Here is a 16,156-nt window from a genome sequence, read left to right as displayed (position 1 = left end):
AACATAATTTATAAATTAGGCACAATAAGAGATTAACAACAATAACTATTAAAAGAGAACAACTATAACAATACACAGTAATAAAATTTATGTGGATGTGTTCTCTGACTCTGGAAATTTTTATTTAATGTTTTAGACCATGGCTGACCCTGAGTGAACTGAAACCACAAAAGTGAAAGCACCGATAAGGGGGAACTCGTGTACACAGGAAAATATGTTACTGTTTCTACAGGTAGATTATTGTAAATTACCTTTCACAGACAGCAATCCAAAGCTTATCTGGAGTCCACTGGGGTGGACTGGCCCACTGAGACGTTACCGTGGTGATGGAATGTTCTAGCTGTGGCATTCCAACTTCGTTCTATTTATAGAACCCTGGTTAAGGGAACTTTCAGAGGCAGATCATTCACTTAGCAGCCATGCGTCCTTGAGTAAAGTACTCAACCTCTTTTAAAACCAGTTTTCACTTTGATCTGTAAGGTGGGCAGAGATGCCTATTTCACGAACGTGTGTGCGTGTGTGCGTAGTGGGGCGTGGGGAGGAGGAAGAGGTAAATGGGATCTGCATGTAAAACTCCTCACGTCACACCTGTAGCCATTTAGGACACGGACGGGTATTTCGGGAGCACCTACCCTGTGCCTGGGGCTGTCCTGGTACTGGGACACCTGGGAACCTGCTTCCGTGGAGGCCACAGCCTACGGGTTTGTGGTAGGTGCCTAGTAAATCACAGCTATGTTTACTGATTTTATGAAAACTTCATGTTTTACTTGGAGAATTATTTTAATCATACATCTGTTTGCTCAGAAAAGGGAGTCTCCAGCTATTAAAAAAACCTTTAGAAATTCATTAGTCATAGTTTCTTCATCTCTTCGCAGAAATCGGTGATAGAGAAAGACTGGTGTTAAGGGAGGCAGTTTGCAGTGCCAGGGAGACCCACTGCCTAAAGAACTACATGAATGGCCCACAGGAGAAGCTCGACCGTGCAGTTCAGACAACACTGGGGCAGGGTGACCCTGGAGGCCAATGCAAGGCAGTGGCTAAGGATAAAAAGGTATTTTTTCATTTTTTTGTTTGTTTTTTGACAAAACTCCAAGATAATGCAAAAGGCTTACGTGGAGACTTAACCAGTTGACCACAACTCTGGCACCTGAGGGCCAGGGGCCGTGGCCCCGTCCTTCCTTCTCCAAGTGCAGCCTGGAGGAAGATTTTTGTATCAGCTTCCTTAGCGGGAAACTGGGGCCCATACCAATCAGTACAGAGCCAGTGTGAGGATTAAACAAGATACCTAAAGGCATCTACTGAATTGGACGCAAGAGGCTCTGACTGACATGAGTTGCCAAGTGAAAACCTTTTCTAGGTACTGAGGGCATTATAAAATAAGATAAGATCCAGTTCCTGGTTTCAGTTCTAGGTAAGGGATAAAATAGGCGAAGGACAAGCTAAGTAACATTGCCGGGAAGAGTGCAGTGTCTCTGACGGTGTTACCGCAGTCAGCAGAGAGAGGTCTAGGGCTGCAGGCATGGAGACAGACTTAGGAAGGACGTGGGAACTGAGCTGAGCTGGGCCGTAAAGGGTGGGTAGGACTTGGCTACGTTGAGAGAAGACGGGGGACATTTCTTCGTGGATCACGAGGGAGACCGCATGACAAACGTGCACTGGAGGCACTGCGTGGGTAAGGGGGTGTGATTTCTCCTCTGCCCTGCCAGTCCTCCTGCTGTACGCGCCCTCTCCAATCTGCACGCTCAGCCGTGCCGCCTCCTTCAGTCCTGACTGGAGGTCAGTGCATTAGAAACATCACACTCCCAACCTGGGAGATCAGGAATTAGTCTTGCTATGATAGATAATTATCTACTACTACACTAATGTAACATTGTGACTTATAATAATAAATACATATTTGGTCTTCATACCCGTTTCTGGCACAGAGCTTCTAAAACCCTTGGAATTGCCTGTGATGAGAATAATGGTGTCTTTTGTAATGTTAATGAAGTGACTTTTGGAAAGCACCAAAGATGGGCCCCAACCAGTCAGTAGAGCCCACGACCCCAGCTCCTTTAGCCACTGTGATTAATAATTTCCCCCTATATAACCCATCCCCTGGGATGCCATTGCGGAGCTAGGCCTTTGAGTACCAGCTTACCTGTGACTCTGTGCTTGGCACCATTTCCTCAACTAGTAAACCTGTACTTTCTCTGCTGTAAACTCCTGTTTGCTTTTTTAAAAAGACTTTATTTACTTACTTTTAAAGAGGGGAGGGGAGTGAGAAGGAGAGGGAGAGAAACACCCATGTACAAGAGAAACATCATTTGGTTGCCTCCCGCACGTGCCCCAGCCGGGGACCTGGCCTACAACTCAGGCCTGTGCCCTGACCCGGAATTGAACCAGTGACCCTCCCATTTTCAGAACGCCACCCAACCCAGTGAGCCACACCAGCCGGGGCTCTTGTTTGCTTTTGATTGATCTTTAATGTGCACAGCTGAACAGACCTCTTTAGTCTGGTAACACTTCTCCGGTCAAATTTCAGTAGTTCCTTCATGTTTAGAGAATAAAACTGAGGCTCCTTAACTTGAAACTCAAGGCGCTGCACAATCTGGCCCCCAACTGCCTTCCTTCCACTGTAGCCAGACCAGTTCCCCCAAATGCCATTTCAGTTCCCACCCATGTGCATTTGCTCACCCTCCAGAGTGCCCTCCTTCTTTTCTCCAACAATGTGAAAGCGATCCTATTTTCTCTTGTTTCCCGTCACCCCTCCTAAATGTTAGTGACTTGTCTAGCTCCAGGCTCAGTAGTGAAGTAGGTGATATTCATTACTGACTCCACTTTGCTACAACTCAGTCCCCAGACGCCCTCACCACCAACACCTTCTCTCCCAAAGCTTCATGGACCTGCTCGCCCTTGGTCCATAATCTTCACCATGGGCAGGATGCGTTGAAGTGTGTGTGGGAGATGTGTGTGCGCATGCATGTACCCATGAGCTCACCAGTGTTTGCTCACCAAGCCTGGAATTGCTCCTCTCCACTCTCTCCCTTCCATTTCTGACCCGCTGTCTCTCTCAGCTGATTTCTGGGCTTCATGCCTGTGTTCTCCTTTGGTGCCTACACCTCCTTGGACTAGGAACTCGATTTCTCCTTGTGGCTTGGCTCCATCTGGCATTTCCTCTAAATGCAGTTTTCAGGAGCTGTTTATTCTCTCAACTCTAAGCATATACAACCCTGAAGACTCCTTAGGAGATGCTCTGGGTTGGCCAGGGCTTGGGAAGGAGATGGGAGTCTATTTTCATCCGCCCAATACCTCCATCACAGTTTCAGTAAGTGAACTCCAGAGTACTGGACTAACAGGGAACATGTAAAGAGGTTGCACAGCCTTTTTAGTGCAAATCAGGCCATGAAGATATTAGTTGCAATAGGTGGGAGGGGTAAGCAGATGCAGATTCACCATCAATTTAATATACGTGAAGCTTCAGGGTCTCTTTGGAGGCCTTATATCTATTTTTGTAATTTAATTTTGATGTCAGTTTCTTAAAGAGACCCTGAAAGTGATTAAGCCTCCTCTACCCCTTCATTCTCAACTTAATCATTCCACAGAGTACAACAGTGGCTGTTCTGGTGGACAGGGCATGGTAATAATGGTGCAAACTCAATGCAAGCCTGTTAAAATTTACTCCCTGCCCCATGAAATGTGGATTTCACAGCTAGTGGCAGTGTTCTGGTTTGCAGCTTTTAAATGGCAGAAAACCTTTGCTCAGAAACAGCCACATCGCTCCTAATATCTTCTTGGACCTTGACTTCTGGGCGCCGTTCAGATCTCGTATCACCGGACTGTTACTCAAATCTCGCTCGGACTCGGCATGCCACGTGTACCTCAACCTCATCTTGACTCCCTGCCAAGTGCTGCCCCCGGTAGTGCCCTCGCTGGCAGAGATCAAGGTTCGTGTTATGTTATACATCCAAACATATGATATTTATATGATTTATGCCCAACCTGGTTAATAGATATCTACCGTTGAAGCTTCAGGAGAGAGGAGGTAAGGCTAACAGGTTAGCATGACACTATCAAGAGACGCTGCTGAGTTTTCCCTTTTCCTTACTCCATTCTTTCTTTTACAGAACTCAGTTACAATAGGCATATGAGTTTTTTCTAGGAATTTCATTGAAAATCCCCAATTTTACTTTTTTATAAATCACAGAAATTAAAATCATAAGACATTCTAGATCACACATATCTTGATCCTCCATGGAATTTTGTGATACCACGTGCACAGTCCTGTTCACCACGCGCATGGTCCAACACGGATGGCATCTCACCCTTGTTAGGGATGTCTCACGGTGGTCCAGTCAACGGCTGCCCACCTCCAATGATAAGAATCCACCTCTTGTTAGATAAAGGGTAGTTAGTGTACGCCACCGCGCGCTGCCCTTCAGGGGCATCCACGAAGTACCTGCAGGGAGAGGCTCTGCGATCACAAATCCAGTCTGAAAAGCTTGGAGTAGTTCCAGAACAATCCAGGCAGGCTTGAATAGATAAGATGGGGTCAACTCTAAGATAACACGAGGATGAGATATGACTTTGAGGAAATATGAGTTCATAATAGTGATTACGGTAGCATTTACAGACTGTTACTATAGGTCAGAAGTCAGGCAGGCACCACTTAAGTGCTACATATATGTATATATTTTGATCCTCACCTGAGGATATATTCATTGATTCAAGAGAGAGGAGGGAGAAAGAGAGAAACATCGATGCGAGAGAGAAACACCCATCAGTGTCCTCCTGTACGCGTCCCTACCCAAGGACCCATCAGTGTCCTCCTGTACGCGTCCCTACCCAAGGACCAAACTGCAACCCAGGCACGTGCCCTGACCAGAAGCAGAACCTGCAGCCTCTCAGTGTGTGGGACCAGGCTACAAGCACTGAGCAACACTGGCCAGGGCAGTGCTTTAGACATTTTAGCCATTTATTTCCCACACTATTTTCGTGAAGAATATTGTCTCATTTTCCAGTTGTAGAAACTAAGGCACAGAGTAGTCCAAAGTCATGCAGCTGATAAATGAACGAGTTAGGATTTGAATCCAGACCAGTTGGACCTGGAGTCTGGACCCTGAAGCACTATTGTAGACTACCTGAATAATTGTTAACTATGAATGTCTAAACCATGTGCTAGGTTTAGACGTTCTAGTTACTTATTTGATCCTCGCAATAGCAATCCTATGAAACACGTACTGTTTGTTACAGAACAGCTACTTGATGTGGTCACCGGCCTGCAGTGTCCACAGCATTATGGGTGAGATGAGACAAATTCACATGGGCTACTGAGTCCTGTGGAGGAAAAGGGATAGCACGTGTACTCTCTCAAGAGGAGAGCACCCCGACCCTTGCCTTGACAAGCTTTTATTGGCTTTCTAATAGCATATATCAAAGAAGGTTTTCATTCATTATACTTAGGTTTGCTTTAGGTAATTACTTTTTACAGACAGCAACAGAAGGGATGTTACTGATTACTTCTTACAGATTAACAAGGAAAAAAATGTTGCAAATGCAAGGGAATGATAAGAGTAACAGGTCTGGTTACACTTCAGTCCTTGGGAGAATTAGCACAGACTTCAGGGAAGTTATTTTAAAGATATGCAGTGAGTGCTCGCTGCCTGAACTCAGGGTGAGGGAGTTTTAGCAAGAGCAAGTCACAAAGTAGCCTAGGTATAATGCAGGCCTTGTTTCCCATGGGAAAACTTCCTCTCAGGTGTGGTCCTGCGTGCCGACTCATTCCCCACTGGTTTTGCACGTGGGTGCTGAGCTACATTTCCACGCCTTGTGGAGCGGTTCCCTACAGCTAAGTAATGTGCGTGAGGTCCAACAGTACTGAAGTTGGGATTCAAATCTAGGTAGCCTGGCTCTAGATGCCCTTGGTGGTCTACTCCTGTCGATGGTGAGTGTCACATACCAAGCTTTGTCGTGTGCAGGGAAAGCAAATGACAAAGTGAGCAAGAGCAGGATAGGCATCAGCTGATAAATATGTGGGGGGAAATGAGATGCTGACTGGTATCCAGGATACCCAGAGGACTCCCGACACAATCCTTCTTGCCAAGGACAGAGAGAGGACAAACTACCTGTAGACAGAAGGAGCCTCAACAGTCAGAAAGAATGGCTTCCCTGCACAAGTACATGTAGGAAGCTGCCTCTGTGAAGAGGAAATGAGACCTAACATAATTTTCCAGTGTCCAGTTTCAGAGAGGGGGTTGGGAAGTTTGTGGTTACCTGAGTGTTTACAGTGAACATGTGGAATGAAGGTGCACCTGGGGCAAGGCAAGAAAGTTCTATCTAAAATTCTGCCCATCGGATTCCCTCTCTGAACAGTATTTATTTATTTATTTATTTATTTATTTATTGTGAGCTATGTAGTTTTCATTGTACACAAAAGACTAAGAAATTGCCTCTAAATATTGAATTAGTTGTGCTGAATATTAACCAATGCAGTTTATGACTTCATTTTTTTCAGGAATCATAAAATAAACTTCTTAGCTAAGACTGGAGTCTTCTGGAATCTACATTTCGTTATTTGTTCATTCAGAGAACAATGCGCAACAATATAAAATAATACCTAAGTGTTTAGAAACTCATATTTGCAAAGGAAATTTGTAAGTTTTTTTTTTGAGGAAAAGGTATTCATTTACAAAGCAAGTAATTATTGTAAATACTCAAGGCTTCTTAGCTGCAATCATTCAGTAAATATTTATTTAACACCGTATTCAAGGTTAAATCTATTGTGAGAAAAATATAGTTTGAATTTCAGTTTAGTGATTATTTGGAGTCTCTTTTTTTTCTTTTGAAATTTTGTTTCTCAAGAAGTAGTAGGAAAAAAAGTAGCAGGGCCAACTTCTGCTCCATTCCAGGAAGACTCGCACTGCTACATGTGCTCTCTCCAACAGACACTATGTCTCGTTCTTACTTTTCATTCACCACAGGCCATGACAGTGTCTGGCACACAGCGTGCAAAATAAGTTTGGTGCCTGGAACCCACTGAACTCACTGAATGTGCGAGTCCAGTAATTACTAATTACTAACTACGGTGTTGTTAGTAATCCGAGGGCCAACGCTAAGTGACGGGGTCTGCTCCCTCGTCCCACGTCTCACTGGCCTCATTCGTCAGCGGCGTGGAGGTGGGGGGATTTCAACTCCCCGAGAACACATTTCTAACGAAATCTCTTTACTCGGATTAGAAGCCTTTGTGGTGTGTTTCCTTTGCGGAGAGAGCACGAATTTATGGTACGTAGCGCGGCGTGCTCTAAAAAGGCACGGTCTGACCTTGATGGACACCTCTGCTGGGGCGAGGGCGCGAATTCCTCCTCCTCGTGAGTATGGAACCGCCCGAGGGGAGCCCCTCTCCACCTACAGGGGAGTTGCCTGCTCGGCTCCGATTTCCGCCAAGTCACCCTGGTTGAAGGACTTGCAGCCTTTTTCGCAGGCCTGCTGCCGCCCGCCCGCCCGGGAATTCTCCCATTGGCTTCCGCACCGCGAGGGCACCGCTCATTGGTGCTGGGCCGCGAACGCGGTGTGGCGACAGTTCCGGGATGGCACCCGTGCTGAGCGACGGGAGAATTACTTGGCTTGCGCATCTGGGTCGTGTTTTGTAGTTACACTCACACCCGGCCTCCCTCCGCCGGAGCAAGGGCCCCGGAGCAGTGTGGCAAGAAGTTGGGGTACAGAGAGGGCCTCGGGTGCTGGGCGGGGGTGCAGCACGGGGGAGGAGGCGGCGGGGGGCGCCGCGAGGCGGCACCCGCGAGCCCGGGGACATGGCGCGGCCGGACGACGAGGAGCGGGTGGCGGCAGCGCCAGGGCAGGCGCCTGCACAGGGATACCTCCCTGTCCCGGGGGCCTCGCCGGACGCGAAGATCGGCGCGGAGTCGCAGAGCGAGCCCAAAGCCTGCTGCCTGGCCCTGAATGGAGTCCCCCGGGACAGCCCCGCGGCTGCCTCGGGAGCCCTGGGCAGCCTGCAGATTCAGCTGGCGCCCGAGGAGGAGACCCAGGTTCGGCTGCTGCCCACGGACCCCGGGAAGGAGACCCCAGGGGCCGAGGGCTCGCTGGTGCCCCGGACCGCACTCTCCCCGCGGCGCTTTGTGGTGCTTCTGATCTTCAGCTTGTACTCGCTGGTCAATGCCTTCCAGTGGATCCATTATAGTATCATCAGCAACGTCTTCGAGGGCTTCTACGGCGTCTCCTCGCTGCACATCGACTGGCTGTCCATGGTGTACATGCTGACCTACGTGCCCCTCATCTTCCCGGCCACATGGCTGCTGGACACCCGAGGCCTGCGGCTCACCGCCATGCTGGGCTCCGGCCTCAACTGCCTGGGCGCCTGGATCAAGTGCGGCAGTGTGCAGCAGCATCTGTTCTGGGTCACCATGCTGGGCCAGTCCCTGTGCTCCGTGGCCCAGGTGTTCATCCTGGGCTTGCCCTCCCGCATCGCCTCAGTGTGGTTTGGGCCCAAAGAGGTGTCCACAGCGTGTGCCACCGCCGTGCTAGGCAATCAGGTAAGGACTAAGATGAGAGATGAAAATCGGATCCTTAAAGCACCAGATAAAGTCATAGGCCATGTGAGCTAGGCGTGAGGATAGGCCCTCAGGAGGGTTGTCCATAAATGGAGGAGATAGGAGACGGCCTTGGATTAAAGAGGGGTTTTGATCTATTTGTAAGGGTAGAACTTTGAAAACCAAAGTGAGCATCTAATCATCTTGCTTTGAGAATTACCTGTAAAATAATTAACTAAATTGGCCCCTGTATGCCTCACATCATAGGAAACTTGTCGGCACAGTAATGAGTGAGACTTGGGTGGGTATTATTTTTGTCACCCTCAGGATATTGCAGAAGAAGGGCGTTGGATTCTGGGACGTTTGTTCCCCTTTGAGTGATCAGTATGAACAGCCCTGTTTAATTTTGTGTAGTTGCAATTGGCAGAGTGCCTGGTACATAGCATTTATAGACACTTATAAACGACTCCTAAATAAATGTTCTAGCGATAAAGACCTCACAACATTCCTAAGTCCAATTACCAATTTTTTATGATTAAGACAATAAAGACAAATCACAGATCTTGGAATCCATTGTAAAAGGGTGGCTTATGTTGCTAAGTCTCCATAAGGGGCTTCCTAGTCTTTTCTAGCACAATAGGTCCAAACCCCATGAGCATTACTAGGAGGAATGTCTTGTGTGGTTTTTTATTTGCAGATTGATTCTTTTATTGTAATTTAAATTTTGCATATGGAGTCCTATGATATTTTATGTAAATTGTATTGAGCCGTCATTCAGCTTGAGAATGTAGTTACAAATGTGTATACCTAAAACTTCACCTCTTTGTATATATATTGCTGCCTGTAACTATGTAACAAAAGAATGTTACTTTCTTCCAGTCCAACACTTGTTTCAAGATCACAATAAGATTCGTTTAGAATCCATAAAAAAGACAAACTCTACATGCTTATTGCTTTATATTTATTTCCTTTCTCTTAAAGCACAGAAGGGGTAGCTTGAATTATCGTTGTCGTGTGTCTAAAATAATCTGTGACCAATATCTTAGTTGTTTGCTTCTGGATGCTTGGATTGGCACTGTTTTCTTAAAGTATTTTACATTTATAAAATTATATTCAAGATTAAGAATTCATTGAGCTTGACATTCATTATCAACTCCATTGCTGTGAATTATCTATTCCATGGGTAATGAATGAAAATCTTTACCTGTAGGCAGATTTCCCGCTAACACTCAGTGCAACACCTCAGCCTGGATTGTGGAGTGATCATTTGTAATAATGTCCAACATTATTCAGCACTCACTAAACCCTGTCACCATGGGGAGTCCTTCATCTGCTTGTGTCATTTAACTTAATAATGTAAGGTAGGAACTGTTACTCTCCCCATTTGATAGATACAGAAGCTGAGACTTGAAGGGACAAAATTATTTTTCTAAAGCCACACGGCTATTTCGTGGCAGCATTCACACTCAAGTCTGTCTGACTCCTGACTCCTAGCTTGTAACTACCCTTCCAATACTGCCAGGTCTCCAACCTGAGATAAACTTTTAAAATGTAGACCAGATCATGTCTTAACCCTGCTTTGAACTTGCCAATGATCTCCCATAGTACTTAAAACATAAAGTCTGCTTTGAATTACAAAACCTTACTAATCTGTCTTCTTTGGTTCCTTAAACAATACTAAACTTGCATTTTGCAGAAGCACCTTTGCAGAAACATCCCCTCTACCTGGAATGTTCTCCCTCCTAGGATGACATTATTACATCCTTTTTTGTGGCTGAGCTCTCAGTTTGAGTTCCCTTCAAATATCATTCAGTGGCAATTCTGGACAGTCCCATTTAGAGTTGCCCAGTCACTTATGACATTATTAATTCTCCATGTGGTACCTGATAAGTATATAAACTGTCTGATACATTTATATGTTTATGTTTGTATGATAATACTTCTTTATTACCCAGGTCCCATCCCCACCATTAGACTGTAAATTTCGTGAAATTAGGCACGAGGTCTGAATGTACACAAATGCATCACCAGCATTTATTACAGTGCCTGGCACACTGTAGATTCTCTATAAATTTTGTTGAGTAGTATATGAATGAGTTTCAGACTCATGTAGATACTAGCCAGCTGGATAGTTCTACTTGGATATCCCACCAATCAAAATTGACTTTGTCTCCTAGCTCATCTCTCCTCATGTCTACTGCCGCTCTCAGCTTTGGCCACCTGCAGCTCCCATCTAGAGCCTGCTAACTGGCCTTTCTGTCTGCAGCTCGCCCCCTCCCTCTGTTCTCCGCCTTCATCCAGTGAGGTCCTTCTAACAGCAGATCTTCTGGGGACTCCCCTGCAGTAGACTTCATTGCCCCTAGGATAAAAGTAAAACTGTGTTGTGACAATGTGTGACCTCCAGCTCAGCCTCCTGCCCACTCCTCAGCTTCACCTCTCTCCATGCCACCCCCCATCCCATTCTCACATTCATAGTTTCTCTGCTCTGAGGGAAACTGTGCTCTTCTTGTAATTTCCCACAAGGTCATGTTCTCCCCTTCCTTTGGACATGGTGTCCCCTTGGCTGGGAACACTTCTTCACTTGGCTTTCTCCAATTTCTTTACATTTTTTAAATCCCCATCTGAGGATATGTTTATTGATTTTAGAGAGAGGAACTGAGGGTGGGGGAGAGAGAGAAACATCAGTGTAAAAGAGACATCCATCAGCCGCCCCTGTACATGCCTGAACTGGGCATCAAACCCACAACCTGGTTATGTATCCTGGCTGGGAATTGAACCTGCAGCCTTTTGGTGCACAGAACAACAATCCACCCAACAGAGCCACTTGGCCAAAAAACAACAACAATTTCTTATTCAGAACTTTGTTCCATCAGAAACTTTTCCTGAACTCCAGGTCGATCCAAGGTGCCCCTCCAAAGCACTGTCTTGGCTCGGGTGACTATATGTTCCAGTTTGCCCGGGATAGTGCGGGTGCCCACTGTTGTCCTGCGTAACTACTCCCAGGATCCCTTTCGGTCTGAATAGTGTTCTTGTTTGGTTCATAAATTACTTGATCTTCCCAGTCTTGTCACCTCGCCCTCTCCATCACAGTATTATACTCACCACACACTCTCTTGTGTGTCTGAGTGTAGGGTTCTTTTGTTTGTCTAATACATCTGAACAGAAGGTGTATATGAAGAATTGAGACATGAGAAAGCATCGGTTCAACACTAACAAATCTCTAAGGATTAGGATTTGGGGAAGGTGGAGATTACCTAGATATTTTAAAGAACTGGAAACTGCAACTAAAATCTGCTGATAAAATCCCCATTAACGCTTAAAAAGAGTTTTCATAAGACTCTCTATGATTTTTATTAGACTAGAGAGCCTCCACTGGCTGCCTTAGGGTTCCTCATGCAAACACAAATTAGGGGATTCCTAGGACTGGTCCCCATGTCTTTACACGTCCTCCCCACCCCCACCCCACCCCTAGCTTCTTCATGAAGCAGGTCTCCATCCCATAACTGGGAAGAGGATGTGAATCATCCCACAGGCATCCTTCTTCCAGTGCCACCCTCAGGGATACCAGGTCTCCATGTGTTCTAGGACACCATGTCACACACTGTTAGGCTGCACTTTTATGCTAGCCACATTAAACAATGACTGACAAGGAAGAAATATTGTTTTGTTTTTTAAATTATGTATTCAACCCATTGGTGTTATTGCAAAAGGTGCGACACTTTTCTTCATTTATCAGGGACAGAAGTTAGACATTAACTTCAAAAAAATCAGCAAATGGTTAACAGAGTTCCTTGAAAGTCTGTAATGTCTGGAGTGCATCCTAGAAAGGAGGAGGGGCAAGTCGGGTCCCGCCCACTTTCATGAGCTTCACCAAATACCGAACCCACTCAAGGGTGAAGAGAAAAGGCAACTTTCAAAACGGAGTGTTTATTAAGTGAGGTACTTGCTACGCTCCTTCCTAAGGGCACCAGGTGGGGAGCATGTTTTCTCAACTAGATGTCGGAGGTGAAGTGTGGAATCACTCCATCTTCCTCCCCTAAAGGGCTGTCCCATGCTTACGGAATTTTTTTAAAAAATGACTAAAGAAAAACAAACCCTACACACACTTTCCCCACCTACCTCCCAAGAAAAAGAAAGATAGATAAAACCAGATGCCCCTGATCACTCTCCAGAGGGAACCCGGGAGCAGCTTCAACGACCCAAAGTAGTCCGTTACAGAGTCATCACAAGCACCCTTGCTTTTAAACAAACAAACAAACAAACAACATATTTTCTGAAAAACAACAACTAGGACTGGTCACTTTTCTGGCAGTACACAATTACTCAAAATTAAGTAGTATTGAGAGGCAGAAAGGGACCACGCCCCCGGGTCTTGTTTCGCTCAAGTGCACTTGGGTAAGTGCCGTGCATTTGTCATTCCTGCAAAAATGAATTTTAATTTTTAGTCTTGAGTTTGGTTTAAACATTACTCTTAGTGTGATGCTGACACCTGCTGTGCAGGAAGGGCTCTGGAGAGATGCTCACAGCAGCACACACTTGCGGCCCTTCAGTCGTGGAGGCTCCAGGGCAGCCAACGTTGCTTCGTCAAGTGCATTCTCTAGGCCTTGCTGTGTGAGTGCAGAACACGACACATACTTGGCAATCTTCAGATAGATCACCGGCCAGCTTTTCGGCAGTCTCCGGAGTGATAGGCTTCTGTTTGCTCTTGGCGACTTTCTCAATAGTTGAGGGTCATCTCTGAATCATTTTGGGTCCCAACAAGCAAGATAGAAGTCTTCGGACAGTGCTGAGTTATCTCAGGCACCCACTTTTCTTTCACCTTTTCAAATGAGGATGGGGAGAGCACTGAAAAACAGGCTAGAAATACATCTGTGTGCGGATAACTCAGTGGTCGTAATCTGTTATCTCTTGCCTTGCAGTATCATGAAGTCCTTGAGAGTATAGCTGGCCACCAGTCATAACTGTGGCAGCATAGTTGTCAAAAACAGTCAGTTCATACTCAGATGGAAATTTGTTGCGTAGGATATCAGGAGGTGTGCTTTACCAACAGCACCATTGCCCACGACAGTGCACTTAATTGTCTGCATTGCTGAAACCGTTTTCTATCCACTTTAAATATTTTGGATCCGACGATGTCCTCAGCCTCTCCACAGGGCATTCCTCACCACACTCTCCTGTAATTATCTGTTTGTCTCTGTCCTGCTTTTGGTAAGGGAGCAAATGAAATATCTGTTAAATGTCATCTCTGCCTTCCTCTCCTTTTGTAACCTATTTCGGGCCCTTGCTCTTCACTTCCATCACCCAAAGAATCTAATATCTCCCTCCACTGGGCCTCCTTTAATACTTTGATTTTATTTCTCTCATTATGATTGTCATCACATTCAGCCTCCTATTTTCCTTCCTCATGTGGAATCCACATACAAAAAAGAAGCCATTCTGAAGTGTGCGGTTCCGTGGCATTTCCTGCGTTCACAGGGTTGTGCAGTCATCAGCTCTGTCTAGTCCAGATCACTCTCATCCTCCCTCAGAGAAGACCCCGTGCCCACTAAGCAGTCCCTCTTCATTCCCCCTTCTTTCAGCCCCTGCCATCGGCTGACTTGCTGCCTCCCTCTGGATTTACCTACGCTAGATATTTCCTCTGAATGGAGTCGTACAGTATGTGAACTTCTGTGTCTGGCTTCTTTCCCTTAGAAGTGCACCTCGTGTATGCTAGCTGTCCTCCTTGTGTTGTATTAATTGGCAGTATGTACTTTTGTCTCTCCTAATGTTGCGGAAAATAACTCACACACGGGGGAGATGGTGGAGCAGGATCCTTTATTACGCGCTTGCGGGCTCAGAGGGGTAAAATTCCCAAATCCTGAGCAATGAGCTCAAGCTGGAGTTTCTTTTATATGCATGTCACACAGGCAGAAGGAGGAGGGGAAGGAGTGCAGCTGCTAAAACGGGGGTTAGTGTACGACCTTGAGATAACTGCTTATCTGGGAAACGGCTGCTGCCTGAGAATGGCTGCTGGTCAGCTCCTACCTAAGAATAGCTATTGCTCAGCTATGTCCTGTTACACTAATAACAGCTGTTAACAGGACTGTTTATTTTACAGCTCGGAACTGCGGTTGGTTTTTTGCTGCCACCAGTTTTAGTGCCCAACACACAGAATAACACAGATCTTTTGGCTCGTAATATCAGTACCATGTTTTATGGAACATCAGCTGTCGCCACATTTTTATTTGTTTTAACAGTGATTGGTAAGTGAATTATTTTCCCTAAAGCTTAAATAGATAAATGCATGACAAACATGTGGGAAAAAAAAAGTAACCAGTCCTTTGTGTTGCTATCCTTTGTGAAGATTTGTGTTGCTATCTCAAATGCCGTTTGCTTGTTTCATTCTTGCTGTGTCACTGCCTTGCTCGTAAGGAATGCTCTAGCCCTAGGGCTCTGTGATGGTCTATCTATTTAATGTTGTAAAGGGTTTGAAGACTAATTCATCCCATTAGTCCCCCTACTAACTCTTCCTCCCTGATCAGTGTCAGTTTCAAACACATTACCTGCCTCCTCTTTGCATATGCCTCTATGTGATCTGCATTTTGTGCTAACCCAGCAGGGAGCAAGTTCTGGTCAATGTTTCGAAATGATGCACACAGGCGACAGCCTTCCTTTTAATGATAAACCCTTCCGAGGACCCTCAGTTTAACAAGTAACTGGATCTGAAAATGTCACCCAGTGAATGATCCTGGGCAGCGGCAAGCTGTTCGGCAGAATTTCAAACTGTGGCAACCATCTACTTGTTAGGCCCCCTGCCAAGCACTGCTGCCACCAGCCGTCCCTGGGTCCTGGTCCCTGAGTCCTCGTCCCTGAGTCCTCGTCGGGGCCTGTCTCTTGAAGCAGTCAGTCCAAACCAGCGGCAAGCTGCCATCGTCAGTTTGGAAGAAGGTTTGGGAAGGTCTGCTTTTTAAAGTTTATTTTTAATGGGAAACAGTTTTGATTTCACGGAAAAGGATTTAAGAAGACAGCTGCTGACCGAGTTAGGACACTGCCCCTTAGGCACTCAGTAGATCTTGTGTGTTTTTTTTAAGATTTTATTTATTTATTTTTAGAGAGGGAAGGGAGGGGGAGAGAGAGAGACATCAATGTGTGGTTGCTGGGGGCCGTGGCCTGCAACCCAGGCATGTGCCCTGACTGGGAATCGAACCTGCGATGCTTTGGTTCGCAGCCCGCACTCAATCCACTGAGCTACACCAGCCAGGGCGGCACTCAGTAGATCTTAATTTGAAGAGGAAAGTTACTTCAAAGTCGAAAGGCCATCTTTTAGTCATTACAATTTACAATTAAATTGGGGTTTTTAATTTACATATTAATTTTTACCATGGCTATAAAGGTAATGAAAAATTCAAGTGTTATGATCTCCAGATAAGAAATCCTCAGTTTTCAAAGAGAGGTACGCCAAGACTGTAGAGAGTTTGGATAGAGACTGCCTTTACAGATGAACTCCGGGACCCAGGTGCAGGAAGCTCAGCCCACACCTTAATTTCCCTTAAGACAATGAACAGAGAGAGTATTTTCTTGGTAGCGTGAAACGTATTCTGACACATGCAGCCTACTTATGGTTGGTTTTGTGTTTCAGGGAGTGACTGGCATAT

At 45.9% G+C, this 16,156-nt stretch overlaps 1 protein-coding gene and 1 pseudogene across 1 annotated transcript in view; one reads left to right on the top strand and one right to left on the bottom strand.

Annotated features, from left to right (window-relative positions):
* The first annotated feature begins 7,418 nt into the window (after positions 1-7,418).
* FLVCR1 (FLVCR heme transporter 1) overlaps positions 7,419-16,156 on the top strand; it is a 28,039-nt gene continuing 19,301 nt past the window's right edge. The window contains exons 1-2 of the mRNA XM_045838552.1: positions 7,419-8,525; positions 14,620-14,764. Of these exons, the coding sequence (XP_045694508.1) occupies positions 7,788-8,525; positions 14,620-14,764 (883 nt within the window). The 5' untranslated portion in view covers positions 7,419-7,787. The remainder of the gene's footprint in view (positions 8,526-14,619; positions 14,765-16,156) is intronic.
* Positions 13,043-13,609, bottom strand: LOC123818397 (annotated as a pseudogene).

The sequence above is a fragment of the Phyllostomus hastatus genome, unplaced genomic scaffold, assembly GCF_019186645.2.
Source record: "Phyllostomus hastatus isolate PE091 unplaced genomic scaffold, TTU_PhHast_1.1 phas_contig_283, whole genome shotgun sequence".
Taxonomy (NCBI): domain Eukaryota; kingdom Metazoa; phylum Chordata; class Mammalia; order Chiroptera; family Phyllostomidae; genus Phyllostomus; species Phyllostomus hastatus.
Note: the sequence above shows the minus strand (reverse complement) of the source record. Positions and strands in the feature narration are given on the sequence as shown.